Here is a 19,895-nt window from a genome sequence, read left to right on the forward strand (position 1 = left end):
CCAACGACATTACTTCTGGTGAGTGTACACCAGGAATAATTGGAGATTTCGACCACTTGGTGTTTTCACACAACACCAGCAGCCTATATACTCTGATAGATGCTATAATTCGTGCAGATTGTTAGTCTGCTAGTTGTTGGCGCCTTGGAGGCGGCCATGTTTTTGGTTACTAGCGGGCGTACTAACAATCTGCACTAATTATAGCCTCTACCAGAGTGTATAGCATCTGCCAGTGTTGTGTGAAAACACCAAGTGGTCGAAATCTTCAATTATTCCTGGTGTACACTCACCGGAAGTAACGTCGTTGGAGAATTTGGCAAGTTGGAGTTTTCAGCAGAACACTGGCTAATCCTCTCACCGCGCTGCTGAGACCCTGAGCCAGCTGCTCCCACCCCCTCCCAGCCCAGCGCTCCAATGAGCAGTGGAGGGGCAGAGCAGACAGCGGTAAATGACAGTGACGGCTCTTTGCTCAGAGCGGCTCAGAGAAAATCAATACATAAGTGCAATTACTCATTTTTTTTCAGTTTGTTCAGCCTCAAATGTCAAGTTATTTTTAAGCTTAAACTAAATGAAAACATGTACCTGGATGGCCTTAGCAGTGAAGTTTAACCTATAATTTCCTAATATTTAAAAAAAAGTCACAGCTGGAATATAGATAGTTGCAATGCAGATGTTTGTGTCCATAGTAACAAACATCTATTGCACACACCCATGTCCACCTATTACACTAGAATAAGTCACAGGAAAACACGCCTAAGTTTCAGAGTTCAAATACCTATATAGATATTAAGTCTTGCAGCCTTTTCCTTACATGGTCATGGAATTCCTCTGTGACCTAGAATTTGCCTATAATCTGCAATACAGTACAGAGTGTGATATCTAATTAGGGCAAGAGAGACATGACCTCGCTAAATACACTTACACAACAAGAGGCTATGATATTGCTTTTTTTCTTCCAATCTTTATTTATTAAGGTTTTACAGAAAGGTTGAACAAATTAAAAACAGAATCGTGAAAACAAGAGAAGTCGATATTTTTTTCAATATAAGTTATGTAATAATCAGTAATTAGTAAAGCTCTATTAATACAATAGTTAAAAAACTATTAGATGGGCACCTTAACCTCCCTGGCGGTATGATTCTGTCAGGAATTCTGTACCAAAAGCGGTACAATTCTTTTCATTGATTAGATTATAATTCATGCTTTATATATTATATATATATGTGTGTGTATATATATATATATATATATATATATATATATATATATATGTGTGTGTGTGTGTATATATATATATATATATATATATATATATATGTGTGTGTATATATATATATATATATATATATATATATATGTGTGTGTGTGTGTGTGTGTGTGTATATATATACGCATGAATTATAATCGAATCAATAATATAATTATATATATAATTATTATATAAAATGTGTTATGTGTTTTGTGCAACGTTTTTTTTTTTTTTTTTAATTTCCCTCCCTAGTTCCGCTCCCATGCAGCATTGCTGCTGCAGGGAATGGAACTAGGAAGTCCTCCTACCGACAGACGAGCGGCGGAGATCTCGGCTGGCGGTCACAGCAATGAGAGCTCATCGCTGGATTGCCAGGATAAGGTAAGAGAACACCGCTGCGCTGTCTGCATAGCTCTGCCATTCACCCCGAGCGTGACTCGGGGATACCGATAATAGCAGAAAATTCCTACCCCGAGTCACGCTCGGGTTTACCGCTAGCGCGGTTAAAGACCACAACATACAGGGGTATACAATGTACGGTTAACAGTAAACACACACACACATCATAGGTTGAACTGGATGGACTGATGCCTTTTTTCAACCTCACTAACTATGTAACAATTGCAGCAAAAGCTATAGTGGTTTCTTAATAGATTGAGATTCAATTGAAGGGTTTGAAGAATAGCCTTTTAATGTGGAAAAGTAGTGGAGGAGGGTTTTTTGCAAGACTGCCCCAATGTAGGGCTGAACATTGGGCAGTCTCACCAAATAGGGATTATAGACCAATGCCACATTGCCAACATCTATCTGACACCTCCAGGAAACAACTGTGATAGGTTTTATTTTATTTTATTTATTTATTTATTTTTTTTGGGGGGGGGGGGGCTCTGTACCACCTTGAAAAGAGTTTAAGGACAATTCCTGAAACTTTGCGTTAATGGAGCCCTTTCTTGCTAGTGAGCAGGGTTTACATTTACAACCAAATACCATCAGATTATTCAGGATGCATGACCCACAAAAAATAAAGTAGAGTAGTTTTAAATAGGCTCAGAATAACAGGAGAGTTCCATCCTAAAGATATTGACTAGAATTAGGCTGAACGATCAACAGCAGCTTAATAAAGCCAAGCCTAAAAAATGGGATCAAAATCACACTTATGTCAGTTTAATATGCATAGAATAAACGATGAACTGATATTTTGATTTCAGTTCTCTGCAGAAACTTCTCTTTGGTGATAAAACCTTTGGGTATGGAATTTTAAGTTCAAGTTAGAAAGGTCTAGTGCAGGGCCGGACTGGGTATGAAAACCAGCCCTGGAAAAAATTACATACCAGCCCCATAGCATTGCGTCATCACACCAGCACAACGTTGATTTCTTGTTCATAAAAAGTAAAATCATGCATTGCGTGCCCCGTCAATTCAGACTGACCACAGCGTGCCCCCTTTCAATGCAGACTGACCACAGCGTGCCCCCTTTCAATGCAGACTGACCACAGCGTGCCCCCTTTCAATGCAGACTGACCACAGCGTGCCCCCTTTCAATGCAGACTGATCACAGCGTGCCCCCTTTCAATGCAGAGAGACCACAGCATTGCCCCCTTTCAATGCAGACTGACCACAGCGTGCCCCCTTCCAATGCAGACTGACCACAGCGTGCCCCCTTTCAATGCAGACTGACCACAGTGTGCCCCCTTTCAATGCAGACTGACCACAGCGTGTCCCCTTTCAATGCAGACTGACCACAGCGTGCCCCCTTTCAATGCAGACTGACCACAGCGTGCCCCCTTTCAATGCAGACTGACCACAACGTGCCCCCTTTCAATGCAGAGAGACCACAGCGTGCCCCCTTTCAATGCAGACTGACCACAACGTGCCCCCTTTCAATGCAGAGAGACCACAGCGTGCCCCTTTTCAATGCAGAAAGCTAGTGCACTTATCTGCAGCGGCGGCTTCTCCTCGAGTCCTCCCGCCTCCTCCTCGACCAATGGCATGAGTTCGCCTTTCGGCCAATCTGGAAGCGGGTCTCGGACCCGCTTCCTGATTAGCTAGGAGGGGGATCCATGTGACAATAGCGAATTTTTAATTCGCTATTGTCACACAAATGAGTGGACCCTTTTCTGAAGCTTTTCTGTGACTCACACTGTCAGGACTGAGCCATCGGCACCTGACAGCTACACAGGCTCAGCGGCATGGAGGGGGGGGGGGCGGACGCAAAGATCGTGCGGGCCACAGGTTCCCCACCCCTGTATTAGGGGGAGAATGCCGGGGGGGCTGCATTGTATTAGTGGGAGAGGGCCGGGAACTGCATTGTATTAGGGGGAGGGGATCAGCATTGTATTAGGGGCCCTAATACAATGCTGATCCCCCTCCCCCTAATACAATGCAGCCCCCTCCCCCAGGCCTCTCCTCCTAATACAATGCTGACCCCCCTTCTATCCCCCTAATACACCTGACCCCCCTTAATACAATGCTGTTTCCCCCCCCAGCCCCCTTCTCCTAATACAATGTTAACCCCCCTCCCCCTAATATAATGCTGTTCTCCCTGGCCCCTTCCCCCTAATGCACTGCTGATCTCCCTTATACCCCCCTAATATACCTGACCCCCCCTAATACAATGCTGTCCCCCCCAGCCCCCTTCTTCTAATACAATGCTAGCCCCCCTAATAAATGATGACCCCCCCCGGCCCCCTCCCCCTAATACAATGCTGTTTCCCCCTCTCCCCCCTAAATTTGGGGGGGGGGTCAGCATTGTATTAGGGGGAGGGGGCCCCAGGGGGGGTGGCAGACAAGCATTGTATGAGGGGGGCGGGTCAGCATTGTATTAGGGGGAGGGGGTAGGTTAGCATTGTAGTAGGGGCCCTATATGCGGATTCTCCCCCCCAAATGCAAGAGGACGAGGTCCCCCTCAGCCCATTTACTATGTAAGAGAAGTCCCCCTCAGCCCATTTACTATGTAAGAGAAGTCCCCCTCAGCCCATTTACTATGTAAGAGAAGTCCCCCTCAGCCCATTTACTATGTAAGAGAAGTCCCCCCCCCCGGCCCCAGCCCATTTACTATGTAAGAGAAGTCCCCCTCAGCCCATTTACTATGTAAAAGAAGTCCCCCTCAGCCCATTTACTATGTAAGAGAAGTCCCCCCCCCCCGGCCCCAGCCCATTTACTATGCAAGAGAGGTCCCCCCCCCCCGGCCCCAGCCCATTTACTCTTTCTGGCCGTCTCTCTCATCTGCTCCGCATCCGCACGCAGCCGCTCATTCAGTGACAGTCTCTCTGTCTCACTCTCAGACTCTTCTTCACTCTTCAGTCTCGCCTCACCTGCGATCACATGCTGCTGGCGTGGCGCGCGTGACGTCACAGCCTGTTTTTTGTGTCGGGACAGTGGGAGGGATCGGCACAGTCACAGCTAGTCAGTTCCTCCCCGCCTTGCAGGCACAGCCGCCCGTGACGTCATGCGGATGCCGCTCACAGCGGCTGACGTGTAATCGGATGGACCGTTTGTCACTCTCTGTCTGGAGACTGGAGCGCAGCGGGGGCCGGGGGCGGGGCTGCAGCGGCCATCATCACAGCGGCCGGCCCGGCCCCAATGCTTAAAGCGGCCCCAGGGCCGGCGGCCCACCGGGAAATATCCCGGTATCCCGATAGGCCAGTCCGGCCCTGGTCTAGTGTTACCAGGTGCAAAAATCTGTGGTATTCCAAAAGAAAGTAGGAGGCCCTAAATTGTCTAAAGCTTATTTTATTTACAGGTTTGTAAAAGATTTCATGAGTGTCTTGAAGCAGGGGAGATTGCTAACCCAATCTTCCTGGGCAGCAGGGCAGTTCCAGTCAATTATACACAATACAAAGCATTAATGAAAGAATACTTGAGTCTGGTAGTGGCGTTACGCCAGATACAAATAATACAGAGGGCCTGGATTTCCTTCAAAGAGTTTAGGCAAATTGGTATTGTTTTCATCGGGTATATTAGAAGGAAGGATGTTTATCTTGACGATAGCCAATCTCCAAAACCAGTTCATGTCATTCCAAGAAGGTAGATACAATTTAATTGCTTCTATGAATAAGTCCAAAGAATTGGTTGGTATTCTTATCCACAAATACATTTTGGTGTTGGAAGACAATTTAAAGGAGAAGGTTTTTTTCATGGTGGTTTATTTACTAAATATGCTGTTCACTTTGTAAGGGGATTTTCCCTTAGCTTAGTGATGAAAGTTAGTTTTGCAAAGAATACGCAATCATGTTTAGGAAAAAAACAGCATGTTTATATGCGCATGATTGGAGGATCGAAGCCAGAAATGCCTTTTTGCTGAAGTTGGTGTGTACACTAGAGCTGGGACGAAGGTGTTCTCAGCTATCGTGGTTTCCCTCTAGCGGGTTGAGCAAGCCATCTTCCTCGTCAAGGTGAGGCCTCGTCAGGAGAACCACCAGGAGTACCAGCAGGTTGAAAAAGATGCTGAAATAAATTGTCATACCACTCTGGTAGATCTGTTTCTTGTATGCAATCAGATTGGTGTGGTCAGGTCATGAGAGGCAAAAGGGAAAATGCCACGTGCATGAAAAAACCTCTCTCATAATAGGGTGGTCTCAGGGCTTTCCTATTTTGTAGGGTGATTAGAGAGAGGTCCTGGAAAGATTTACATGAATTCTGATAAAGATAATGGATTTTTTTTTTCTTACCCGTTTAAGGATCTCTTCCTGTAGGAGAAAGCTTGGGAGACAGCTCTTTTCTCAGGTGGCTGAGGGTGGGGGTGTGTAGTAATTAGACAGGCCCCTGGGTCTCAGGGGACCGTGGATTCTATTGAATTTATTGGTGATTTTGCAGGGAGCAGGTTGTTAGATATGGACCAAATGGCAGGTTTCAGTTGTTCCTGTAAAACCGTCAGAGGGACCTAATACTACGTTTCCTGACGTGATTATTGAAATCTTCAATGTCATCAATTTATCTGTTTTTATTGGGCATCAGATGTTTGCTGTGGTGATGAAATGGCCAGGTCTCATTTATTTTCTGCTTGTACCGTTTCATTCATTTTGGTCTTCATTACCTGCAAGTCATCCCACAGCTCTGTTATGACAACCAATAAATTAATCCCCGTACACACGATCAGATTATCGAACGATCTGTCGTCCGTTTTTTGTGGCATGCTAGTCTGATGTGGAAAGCGAAGAGGTTATTTTCATACGAATTTTCCCGTACAACAGAATTATACTTCAGAAGTGATGTCATGTGTTGGATTGCTTTGTATGTGTTCTTTCTCTCTGAGCATGCCTAGTCTTGCTCTTAAGATTTTTTTCCATCGAAATCTTTACTAATGAGACGAACATTGGACGTTGTATTACGGACAACAAAAATTTTATAGCCTGCACATCAGGATTTTCTCAGCCGAAAAGTCGGAGTCGGCTGTCGAAAGCACCATACTAACAATCTGAAAATCGCCAGATCGGTCGTCTGACAAACTTTCCCTACAGATTTTCTTATCGTGTGTACGGGCCTTTAGATTTGATATCAATGGACAGCAGGGGCTGTTCACCAGGATAGGAAGCTGGAGAGGGTGGGCTGTTGTAGTCGGCTTTGGAGGACACGGGGAAGAGCTGGTGGTCCTCTCCTGAGGCCCTGTATTTCTGCAAATGGAAAATTCTCTGGTGTATTCCTGTTTGCCTGGAATAAGGGCTCTTTAGGAGCCTTTGTGGCTGGAGCAGCCTTGCCAATCTCCCCCACAGCAGCATTGTTCTGCAGATTCTTATATTCTCCCTTTGTGGCGTGGGAGCTGACTTAAAGTGACGCTAAACAGATGAAAGTGGAGGGGGGATAGGGGAGGTATTGGAGCTTATTGGAGAACATTACAAGGGGATGGAAAACACAGAAGGAAATTATATCATGAAAAATAGATTACAGGGCTTTAAGAAGTAGATGTGTATAGATTATTTTTAGATGAGGATATTGTTTAGTGTCACTTTATTATGCCGTCATCTCCTCTGTTTGCCAAGCTACACCCCCACCATACACATTAGTATCAGTCATAAGTTTGAAGGCTTGATAGTTAGTGTTTTATTTCTTTAGTGTATCACTATTATATGTAAAAGTAGTAGTATCATCATTATTATGATCATATTTTTTAGCTGATGCCAGAACACTTGTTAAGGCCAAATTCACCAGTTAACTTTTAAAAGTGAACTTGTGTTGAGTTATTCAATTTAAGATCATCACAGAGGACAAACTCTTTACGTCTAGAGAAAAAGAGATTTCATCTCCAAATATGGAAAAGGTTTCTTCACAGTAAGAGCTGTGAAAATGTGGAATAGACTCCCTCCAGAGGTGGTTCTGGACAGCTCAGTAGATTGCTCTAACCACTTGCCGACCACCAGCAGTACATATACTGCAGCAGGTTGGCTCTGTTCCGCGAAAAGACGTAGCTGTACGTTGCTTCGAGGGGACCGCAAGTGGGGGGTGCGCGTGCATTGTCAGAGGTGCATTTGCTTTGCCAGAGGCACGCGCGTGCCCATTCGCCACAAGGGAAGCTGATCTGCTGGTCCAGTGGCCGCAAATGCCGACGGACACCAGCGATATATCCCCGTGGAGACAGAATGGCGGTCTGCCATTGTAAACACGGCAGATACCTGTTCTGTCAGCAATGAACACAGGGATCCTGTGTTCCTCCTGTTTAGGAACACACAGGTCTCTGTGTTCACTCCATAAGCCTATCCCCCACACAGTTAGAAAGCACCCCTAGGGACACATTTAACCCTTAGATCGCCCCTGGTGTTAAGCCCTTCCCTGCCAGTGTCATTAGTACAGTGCATATTTTTAGCAATTTTTAGTAATGTCACTGGTCCCCCCAAAAGTGTAAAAAATGTCACTTAGGTGTCCGATCTGTCCACCGCAATGTCACAGCCGTTTTAAAATCGCTAATTGCCGCCATTACTAGTAAAAAAAATAAATAAATAAAAAAGACATAACTTTTCCGCAAACCAATCAATATACACTTATTGGGTTTTTCCTTGCCAAAAATATGTAGCAGAATACAAATTGGCCTAAAATTATGAAAACATTTGATTTTTTTTATTGGGAATGTTATATAGCAGAAAGTAAAACATATTGTTTTTTTTTCAGAATTGTCACATTTTTTGTTTATAGCGCAAAAAATAAAAATCGCAGAGGTGATCAAATACCACTGAAAGAAAGCTCTACTTGTGGGGAAAAAAAGGACATCAATTATATTTGGGTACATCGTTGCATGTCCACGCAATTGTCAGTTAAAATAACGCAGTGCCGAATCCCAAAAAATGGCCTGGTCGTTAAGGATCCGGTTCAGAAGTGGTTAAAAAAGGCCTGGATTCTTTAAATGTACTCTAAATGTTCATACTATAACTGGGTAGTAACATTTATAGGTAGAGTTGTTACAGTGAATCTCTGATTGCCTCTCGGGGAATCAGGAAGGAATTGTTTTCCCTACTGTAGCAAATTGGATCATGCTTTGCTGGGGTTTTTCGCCTTCCTCTGGATCAACTGTGGGTAAAGGATTGTGTATATGGGATTGTATGGATTTTTTTTTAATTGGTTGAATTAGATGGACTTGTGTCTTTTTATAACCTAACTATGTAACTATGTAAATATTAGGTTAGGTTTTTTACTTTTTTAATAATCTGTCAAATATTTTAGAATTTGTAAAATTGTTTTTCTAGAACCTATCTGTGTATGAAAATAAAAACCTAAGTCTATTACAGGCAATGAAGAACACATTTTAGATGCCTTATGCTTTTTTGACATGAATAGAAAATGTGGGTCAGTATATCCAGGTTGCAGTATGCAAATCTTATCCATTGCTTTGCAATGTATCACATTGATATAAACTGGTCCCATTATTTTCTCTTGCCCTTGTATTTGTACCTGAGCTATAAAAATGTAGCAGGATACAAGATGCATCTATTTTGAATAAGCCCTCACTGTTCAGTGGAATCAAATTTTATGGAGTAACTTGCTGACTCAGCAATTTAGATCGGCAAATTGTTTTCAGGGAAAGGTTTATAGAGATGTCAGGCTGAAATAGGGGAAGAACTGCCAGGAAGCACACTAAAAAGCAAAATCGAGACACATACAAATAAGTGTACACAAAATCTTTATTTAGATGGAAGTTAACATTTGCATTTATTGATAACTTATTGCTTGCTCTGTTTGATTCTGCTTCTAGCCAAAAAGAAGTTTAAATTCAAGTCTTTTAAAAAATTCTTTGGACTAAAGAAGAGGAAAGAAACGCTGCCTTCTTTGGGTAGTAGTGGGCTGAAGAGCCAGTCTGCAGGCGATGTCACAGTCCCTGACTCTGGGAACACCGGTTATGATTCTGAGGATGACCTTGAGTAAGTCGTATTGATCAACCTCCTGATGTGTACAGATCTGTCAGCTTTTCATCTTTCTTTTGGTCCTTTTAAAAAATCGATATCTTTTTTGACGCTTGTTGCTTCTCATTCCTTAAGCCCTAAGTCCCACAATTCTACGTATTCCTTGATGAATGCATAGCAGATCAGTTCTATGCCAGATAATAGTGTTCTAGTATGTGTGTTTGTAATAGTGCTTTGCTGTCATGAAATAACAATAAACTCTCAAGCATTCCCGTCTAGTAGAGTATATAGTTATTTGTCTGTGTATTCAGCTTACACTACAAAGGGGAATTTATAATTGCTTGGTAGCTTAAATTTCAGTTCTTGTTGGCAGACACCTTGAACATATTGATTTTGATTTGCTGCAAGCATGAACTTTGCCAGCTAGTGGTAAATTTCAAGCTTCTTAGCAATTAGGCTCTTTTTACATTAGGGCGTCCCATAGTTACAGGATTTCTAGTGCAACTTTGGAGCGAGACTTTGATGCAATTTTTGGTGCAACTTTGATCTGTGCTTTTGCAGCGCTCCTTGCCTGAACAACTTCACAGTTCTCTGAGCTCTAGGCTGCTTACTATTATTATAATTATTATACAGGATTTATATAACGCTACACAGCTTTACAACTTGAGGGTAGACAGTACAACTATAATACCCCTTAATACAGTAGGAATCAGTAGGAATAGGGCCCTGCTCGTTAGAGCTTACAATCTAAGAGGGAGGGTCAAGAGATACGAGAGGCAATAACTGTGTGCTGATGGAGAAAATAAATGTACAGTTGTTAGGTGGGGGACAGATGGGCTTCTCTGAAGAGATGAGTTTTCAGGTCTGAAAGTAGACAAAGTAGGAGATAGTCAGACAGTTGGGATAGAGCATTCCAGAAGATGGGGGAGGCTCAGGAGAAGTCCTGGAGACGGGCATGGGATAAGGTGACAAGGGAGCTAGAGAGCAGGAGGTCTTGGGAGGAGGGAAGAGAATGATTTGGAATTTTGAGATTAGGTTAGTGATATAGCTGGGGGCAGAGTTGTGGATGGCTTTGTAAGTTATTGTTAGTATCTTGAATTTAATTCTTTGGTTGAGTGGCAGTCAATGGAGGGATTGGCAGAGGGGGGTAGCAGACGCCCAGCGGTTTGTAAGGTGGATGAGTCTGGCAGCAGGGTTCATGATGGACTGAAGAGGGGATAGCCTTTTTAGAGGTAAACTAATGAGGAGGGAGTTGCAGTAGTTGAGGCGAGAGATGACCAGAGAGTTAATTTGAAACTTTGTGGTGTCGTTGGTTAGAAAGATGTGTATCATGAGGATTTTGCGGAGGTTGAGGCAGATGGCTTTGGACAACGATTGGATGTGGGGCTGAAAGGATAGTTCAGAGTCCAGGATTACACCTAGGCCCTTGCCATGGGGGGACAGGTTGATAGTTGAGCTGTTGATTTTGACAGAGAAATCAGGGGAAGAGGCACACGAGGGAGGAAATATCATGAGCTTGGTTTTGGATAGGTTGAATTTGAGTGATGTGACATCAAGGCTGATACATCTGTTAGTAAGTTAGTGATGTGTGAGCAGACAGATGGAATGAGCCTGGGGGGTGGAGAGATAGATTTGGGTGTCGTCAGAGTAGAGATGGTATTGAAAGCCATGGAAGGCAAACTTCATATTTCATATATCCTGTCTGACTACCCGTGTACCAATCCCAGCTTCGTCTACTTTTTTTGCTTGCCGAACCTGAGATTGGTACACTGGTTCTCAGACATGAAGTAGTAAGCAGAGCTCAGAGAACTGTGAAGCTGCTCAGGCAACCCGGGCTTTGTATATACTGTATGTAGGGAAGCAAATCAAGGAGGTGACATCCATAGGTGAAAAGAATAGCCAGCAGCAAATGTGAATGAAATTACAGATCTAGCAGAACCACTGCAGCAAGGAGGTAATAATGCACAAACCGGAAACTGCAGACTAGACTGAGACACTGTGCACATGATTGAGTAATCTTTGCAAACTGAAATTATATCACATTCACTAAACTAAGTGACAATTCCCCTGAAATTTGAACAGCCTATTTGTCTTTACAAAATCAAACAGATGGGGTCATACTAATAATGGTCAATTATTTGTCCTAGCAGTAGTCCCATAAGGATCCTGTTGCATCCAATTGTTAAATCTGACCACAAAATGACCAGTGGGTCACACAACTGCCCCAAGGTAATGGGTGGGACTCTTACCTGATGCTGCAGTGAAGTTCATGCCAGTGTGTTTAGGCCGCGCATTTGGTTCTATCATGCTGATGCATCCAGTCTCTTGCTTTGCATAAAAGCAGTATTCTTTGGGTTGGCTGCTAATATACCTTGTAAAACCAAGTGTGCAACACATTGAATTTTCTGAAATTAGTTTTTTTCTCACATTTGTACTGTGATGTTAATTGGTATACATGTATTATTGGTCCAGTTCCAGTACAGCCTTACCTACCCAAAATTGTTTGAATTCCTCCTCCTAGAGTCATGTCCCACATAGTAGACAGTTTTATTACGTGTTGTGCATCTGGTTTGTTCATTGTACACCTTTTAAATTGCCCAACAACTCAGAGTTGTGGTCAAAGATACTCTCCTAGCATTATTACGCAAGCCTGTTTCAAAGTCTGTTAGGTGTGCTTTAAGTCTTTTCTCTATAATCGGTTCACATGCAAGGAAAATGTAGGAATAATGTGCTGATGTGCACTTCTACTGCAGGTTAAGGGTTCCCGTTTTTCTAGCCAATGAGTGTAATGGGTGGTTAGATTATTAGACAGACAGATGTCCATGTACTCCATATAGATGACAATCACCAAAGATAAATTGTAAGATTTTTTTGTCTTGAATAAATCTTGTTTCATGTAGATCAGGGGTCTTCAAACTACGGCCCTCCAGTTGTTAAGGAACTTCAATTCCCATCATGCCTAGTCATGTCTGTGAATGTCAGAGCTTTACAATGCCTCATGGGACACGTAGTTCCACAACAGCTGGAGGGCCGTAGTTTGAGGATCTCTGATGTAGATCATTTTGACCAAATAAAATATTAGCCTCAATATATATTCTGATGAAAGGCATACACCTCAAACTAACAAAAATAATGGTGGCAAGCCTAAAGATGCTTAGAAACATAAAACTATTGTTGTGCAATCTGCCTGATTTTTCTTGGCCTAAGTCACAATCAACATATTTTGTAAGATGGTAGGTTCCTGTTATCAGTTTAAGAGTTTCATTAGTTAAAGTAACATGGCAGGTCATATCATTCCAGGACTGCAGCTGGAGTGCTTGGGAGCAGAGCTGTGTCACATGACAGCATCTTCATTCCAGAAATAGTACAAGAGACTACCCGACCAGTACGTGTTTTCTCCCAGGACAATGTGTCTGACCATATCAAAGCTTTGCAGGTATGTCACACTACAATGTACTTTGACTTCCTTGTTACAGAAAGCTGGCACATTGCTTGTATCTAAATTATTTTGATTTCCGGTGGGTCAGAGAGACTAGTTGTAGGCTTTCTTCTCAGTACCAAATAGAAAATACTATGGGGCACTTTAAAACTTGTACCCAGGGGCAGCTTTATATATGTGTAATCTAGGTGTTTGCACATCCTGGTATGAAAGGAACAGTGTTTCAGATACCGAGTATACCATAACCCATCTTATTTACAAAAAAAAGTAAAAATAATCTCCTGTCACCTCCACCGTTGTTCTAGTTCTATTAAAGAGGAACTTTACCTATAACAACTTGATTAAAAAAATAAATAAAATAATTTTCTTTAGCAAGGAGAATACATTCAATAATTATTCTACCAACATTTTCATAGTTGCCAACATTTGAAAAAAATTTCCAGGGACACTTTGCAGCACAGCTATCAATTACTTACCACACCCACTTCTCTAAAGCTCCGCCCACTCCACATAATTAATCTCTGCCTACTTATCATCAGATTATGGGGTCTACTCAATAAAGAGAGAATTACAGGAAAATGAAAAGGGAATTTTAAACTTGAGGCCAAAGTAGCAGAGTTGGAATAATTCTCCCATTTAGCTGCACTACTTCTGCCTAAAGTTTAAAATTCTCATCACAATTCTGTGCAATTTTAAAGTGTCAAATGTGCTCAGGTGTGACCATACAAAAAAATGTAATATGTAAATATAAATAAAGTGCAAAGTGTAAATAAGGAAAATTGCCGGGATAATGTAAAGTACCTGGTACAGGCTCCCATTTGACGGGACTGTCCCGGCAAAAACGGGACAGTTGGAAAGTATGCATTTTTGTGCACTGTAAATTGCCTCCAGCTTTGCCCCTGTTTCTTCTTGCTGGAGGCTGCCATTTTGCTGAAGCCCAAAGCCCCCGAACAGCAGTTAATGTTTAAGCTTTTAGCAGACCGGCCTCTAGTGGCTCTGATTTTTGGCACAGTGCCAAAAAATAGAGAGCAACTGAGCATGTGCAGAGTAGGGTGAGACCGTGTATTACTGGATTTTAAACAGTATATACACTTATTTTTAATGTTTTACGTAGCTTTTTTTTTCATTGACTGCTCCCAGCTGACAGGTGATTTTTTTTTTTAATTCTTCTTGAACTACAGTAGAAGGGAGTGTACAATTGTGTGTAGGTTGGCTTTCTCACAAGGCATTGTATAAAAAGTTGGCCTTGTGTGCAAGTTGACGTGTGTTATAAAAAGTAGAAGTTTTTAGAAATGCTGCCAATTATGATGCCTCATTGCATTACAAAGAATTATAGTTTCATTAGCTAGAGGTCACCATTCAGACTGTAGGTAAAATTTCCACAATGCATTCTTTAGCTGGTATACTTGAGGAAGTGGTTAGCTAGATTCCCTAAAATGTTTATTATTATTTCACAGTAGGGTAAAGATTGTTTGAGTTTATGCCAGTGTCTGGACACTGGACTGTCAGCTTTTACACCAAAGGGCTTTTACATTCACCTTGGGTTGTGACTGGATAATGTGAATCTAGCATTGAAGTTCCGCACCATGATGGTAACATAAAACTAAATGAAAACTGTACACAGTCACCGCATTTAGGGGGCTAGGTCTTGCCACTCACAGCTGCATCCTTTATTGGGAGGGAATTCATTAATCCATGTTATCTTGCTGATCCAGCCAACCCTACCAATAACTGATGGCATTTTGTGTGGCCTTTGACTTTATCTCTTTATTCCTATACTATTAGAATTCAGTGGCTGTAAACGTATCTGTATCTCACAGTTAAAGCTTCAATCCAATATAAAAATTGGACCACCGCCTCTTGGCTTTTTGAGTAAACGGACTGAAGATCCTGGAACTAGTTCTGAAGATGATGGGTTGCCAAGAAGCCCTCCTGAAATGTCTCTTATACACGAGTCCATCAAAACTAGGGTAAGTAAAAATCAAATCAGTTTAGATGATCTACTAATGAAATATTGATTTTTTAAAGGAATATTTATTTTACATACTGCTGTTTTATATCTTTTCTCACATTTTTTAATTTTTTATTCACATTTTTGTTCAATGCAGCAAGAGATACAAATATTATGTAGATGACAAACTTGTAATAGTATCAGAAGCATGTGACACATAGTTAGCTGCATATATAATCATAGTAATACCTTACATTTGTACAATGACTTTTTAACTACGGTGTGCCTGAAATTAGGTGCACCTGCCACCCATGCTGGAGTTGAAGGAAAATGGTATGAAAATAGAGATAAGGAAGGGTGAAAAAGTATAACAGTAAAGTTGGGAAATGGGGGGGGGGGGTGGAGAGGGAGGAAGATGGTGAGGAGAGAGAAAGAGAACTATGTACAGTGTTTATTTTGGTAACTACAATATACAGTGCCTTGCGAAAGTATTCGGCCCCCGTGAACTTTGCGACCTTTTGCCACATTTTAGGCTTCAAACATAAAGATATAAAACTGTATTTTTTTTGTGAAGAATCAACAACAAGTGGGACACAATCATGAAGTGGAACGAAATTTATTGGATATTTCAAACTTTTTTAGCAAATAAAAAACTATTCAGCCCCCTTAAGTTAATACTTTGTAGCGCCACCTTTTGCTGTGATTACAGCTGTAAGTCGCTTGGGGTATGTCTCTATCAGTTTTGCACATCGAGAGACTGAAATTTTTGCCCATTCCTCCTTTCAAAACAGCTCAAGCTCAGTGAGGTTGGATGGAGAGCGTTTGTGAACAGCAGTTTTCAGTTCTTTCCACAGATTCTCGATTGGATTCAGGTCTGGACTTTGACTTGGCCATTCTAACACCTAGATATGTTTATTTGTGAACCATTCCATTGTAGATTTTGCTTTATGTTTTGGATCATTGTCTTGTTGGAAGACAAATCTCCGTCCCAGTCTCAGGTCTTTTGCAGACTCCATCAGGTTTTCTTCCAGAATGGTCCTGTATTTGGCTCCATCCATCTTCCCATCAATTTTAACCATCTTCCCTGTCCCTGCTGAAGAAAAGCAGGCCCAAACCATGATGCTGCCACCACCATGTTTGACAGTGTGGATGGTGTGTTCAGGGTGATGAGCTGTGTTGCTTTTAGACCAAACATAACGTTTTGCATTGTTGCCAAAAAGTTTGATTTTGGTTTCATCTGACCAGAGCACCTTCTTCCACATGTTTGGTGTGTCTCCCAGGTGGCTTGTGGCAAACTTTAAACAACACTTTTTATGGATACTCTTAAGAAATGGCTTTCTTCTTGCCACTCTTCCATAAAGGCCAGATTTGTACAGTATACGACTGATTGTTGTCCTATGGACAGAGTCTCCCACCTCAGCTGTAGATCTCTGCAGTTCATCCAGAGTGATCATGGGCCTCTTGGCTGCATCTCTGATCAGTCTTCTCCTTGTATGAGCTGAAAGTTTAGAGGGACGGCCAGGTCTTCATAGATTTGCAGTGGTCTAATACTCCTTCCATTTCAATATTATCGCTTGCACAGTGCTCCTTGGGATGTTTAAAGCTTGGGAAATCTTTTTGTATCCAAATTCAGCTTTAAACTTCTCCACAACAGTATCTCGGACCTGCCTGGTGTGTTCCTTGTTCTTCATGATGCTCTCTGCGCTTTAAACGGACCTCCTGAGACTATTACAGTGCAGGTGCATTTATACGGAGACTTGATTACACACAGGTGGATTCTATTTATCATCATTAGTCATTTAGGTCAACATTGGATCATTCAGAGATCCTCACTGAACTTCTGGAGAGACCTTGCTGCACTGAAAGTAAAGGGGCTGAATAATTTTGCACGCCCGATTTTTCAGTTTTTTATTTGTTAACAAAGTTTGAAATATCCAATAAATTTCGTTCCACTTCATGATTGTGTCCCACTTGTTGATGATTCTTCACAACAAATTACAGTTTTATATCTTTATGTTTGAAGCCTGAAATGTGGAAAAAGGTCGCAAAGTTCAAGGTGGCAGAATACTTTCGCAAGGCACTATATGTATTGAGACTTTGTTTTTTATTTTAGTTTTTTGTTCCATTATTTGACAAAAGATTCCCAGAGCGCTGTAGCATATCTCATTATTTCATTATTTGCTATTTATGTAAAAACATTTTTCACACAAGATTTGCACAACTTTTAACCAGGTTTGAAACGTTTTTCCAATTGAATCCGGTTAGAAAAATGTAAGAATCTTGTGTGAAAACATTTATGAGTAAACTCCTTTAATGATGAGTGCATATGACACTGGTGTCACAGAACTGTTTTTTATTTTGTATTCTAGTGTGCAATAATATTTAAATTTGCATACTTTTCTATAATTATATTAATATGCCTAATAATACAGTAAGAATTTAGTTTATTTTTCAATAATTTAAGCCAAATAGAATTTCTTATAGTGAATGTGAGACATGCCTTGAAGTTGATATTCCCATAATATGATAAATAATAATAGGTTTTGTATTCCCTGCTTTAGTTTTCTGACATCCATAGACATCACAGTTCTCTGAGCTTAGGTGGAACGGGCAGTGAAGAAGATGAACAGGTAGTAAATCTTTATGGTCCCTAAAATATTGTAATACATTTCATTTAAGTTAACATGTTATACTCACGTGTACTGTGCAATGGTTTTGCACTGAACAGCTCTGATCATCCTTTTCTGTGGTCCCCCTCATCGGTGAGTTCCTATAGGAAGCCACTTCCTATGAGGGCACTCATGCAGGCTCAATCCTGAGCCACACTGCTTGCGTCCATATACAGAGACAACGGGGCGCGGCCCTGCCCCCTGCTCCCTCAGCACAGGATTCGATTGGCTCCTGCTGCTATCAATCTTCTTTGTGAGGAGGGAAAGAGCTGCTGCTCTTGGGCACAGTGCTGGATTGAGATCGGGCTCATTAAAAGGTAAAAGGTGATGTGTTCAGTGAGGTTTGAGTAAGTGCTGAATTTAGCGTGAATGAAACATGTTCTGGACTTTTGCCAGTGTGTACTGAATCTCACAGATGAGCTTTTCAGCACCCTAGGTTCCAGTTCACAACATGTAACAGTCAGTCACTCACCTAGAGCTGCATTACTTTGGCTTTACTAAGTATAAGGGGGGGGGGGGGCTGGGGGGATCCTGGAATCCTGGACGCAAACTTTTTTTTTATTTTACATTAATGCAGTGAAAAATCTTAAGGCTTTAGAACCACTTTAAATTTTTGTCTTTTATCAGGAGTGCATGAAAGTCAATGTTTAGTACACTGTATATTGTGAACAGCTCTTTTGGTAGCATAGAGTCTGATGTTCCCTCAACAGGGCCGGCCCTACCATGGGTCCCGCTGGGTCCATTGGACCCAGGCAGAACTTGGAGAGGGGCAGCAAATTGACTCCCAAGATTGTTTTTCCAGCAGTTCTGTGTCATCAGTTTGAGGAGCGTTACGGGCAGAATTTCATACTCCCGCCGTAGTGCAAACTGATGAGTATGAGGAGGTGAAGCGTCTCCTCCGGAGAACGTCCCCCGTGAATGTGGTGTGCGCAATGACGTCACACATCAGCGCACTCCATCTCACGCTGGGCAGGCTGGATCTTCTAGTGCGGTGGCCCCCAGCAGACACAGGAGTGACAGGAGGAGTGAGGATGGACAGTGGGTGTTTGGTGGACCAGTCCGGTGTTGAGTTATGGAAGAAGATAACAGGATATATAATATTTTCTAATTATATTTATAAAATAAATGTGGGGGCCTTTTGGTGGGCGTGATTTTTTCTTTTTTTTGGGGGGGGGGGAGCAGCATTTTATTCTTGGACCCAGTCAGCACAATGTCTTGGGCCAGCCCTGTCCCTCAAGGTGTGCTTCTGCTTATTAAAGTAGAATAGATTTCTAGTACAGTACAGATTGATACATTATATGTATAAATCAGATCTCAGTAAGAATTTTTAATGGCTTCAAAATGCCAGTGACAGTTTAAAAACACTTGTTATATGCATGATAAATGTGAAGGGATAGTTGAGATAAGATAGCCCACCCACACCAAGTAATACTTTGTACAGACTAGCTTCTGAAAAGTGCCATGTAGTTTAGTAAGTCAAAGAAGCATTAACAAGAATCTGTCTGTGAACCCTGTACACACACTGGGTGGAATCAAAAACCCAGTAAGTAATGTTTGGTTGTACTGACTCTAAGAGATACTTAAAGTATTACTAAAGGCAAAACTTTGTTTTTGTATTTATTTTAGTTTTGTATAGAGCTGAGAGTGATTAGAACATAAAATAAAGATTGTATTTCTGTCTGTGCCCCGTTAGTGAGATTTTCCCCTTTCTTGTTTGTCATTCTTACTGTAATCATGAAACTTTTTTGTTCACAGGCTTTTTACCATCATGTCAGCCTGTCAGTTTTCCAGGCAGACCTGATCGGAAACTTTATTCAGTCGTATGGACAGGCAGATGTAAACATACTTGTGAAAGTCCATACACCAATGTTCTTGGTGGCCCTCTTTATTAGTCCACAGTTGTATACTGTGTATTGCTGTGAGATCAGAATTGACAGCAGATGTAGGTCACCATAACCAGGTATATTTCTATATACAAGGTGCTGACATTACTTTGGAAAGAAAATGTGACAGCACATAATTATTATAAAAACTGAATTTTTGGGAGTGCCCGGATTTATTTTACTTTTTGGTGCCTAAGTGCAGTGGTACCTTTGTATTGAATAATTTAAAACCAATATTAAAAAACATAAAGCTGTGTTTGTATATTTCGGGTAAAAACCTAGGTGTAATGCTACCACTTTAGCAGATCTGATGTATAAGCAAAGACATAAGAACATCCTAAGTTTAGTTTGCAGGAATTAAGCTGTTTGATTTCTCT

At 41.7% G+C, this 19,895-nt stretch overlaps 1 protein-coding gene across 1 annotated transcript in view; it reads left to right on the forward strand.

Moving 5' to 3' along the window:
• LOC309548144 (uncharacterized protein) overlaps nt 1–19,895 on the forward strand; it is a gene marked incomplete at its 5' end in the record, with an annotated part of 250,508 nt that overhangs the window by 208,005 nt on the left and 22,608 nt on the right. Inside the window, 4 exons of the mRNA XM_082248108.1 lie at nt 9,429–9,594; nt 12,877–13,012; nt 14,836–14,985; nt 17,528–17,596. Coding sequence (XP_082104234.1) covers nt 9,429–9,594; nt 12,877–13,012; nt 14,836–14,985; nt 17,528–17,596 — 521 coding nt within the window. The remainder of the gene's footprint in view (nt 1–9,428; nt 9,595–12,876; nt 13,013–14,835; nt 14,986–17,527; nt 17,597–19,895) is intronic.

Source organism: Pelophylax lessonae (genome assembly GCF_965119305.1).
Source record: "Pelophylax lessonae genome assembly, chromosome: 2".
Classification (NCBI taxonomy): domain Eukaryota; kingdom Metazoa; phylum Chordata; class Amphibia; order Anura; family Ranidae; genus Pelophylax; species Pelophylax lessonae.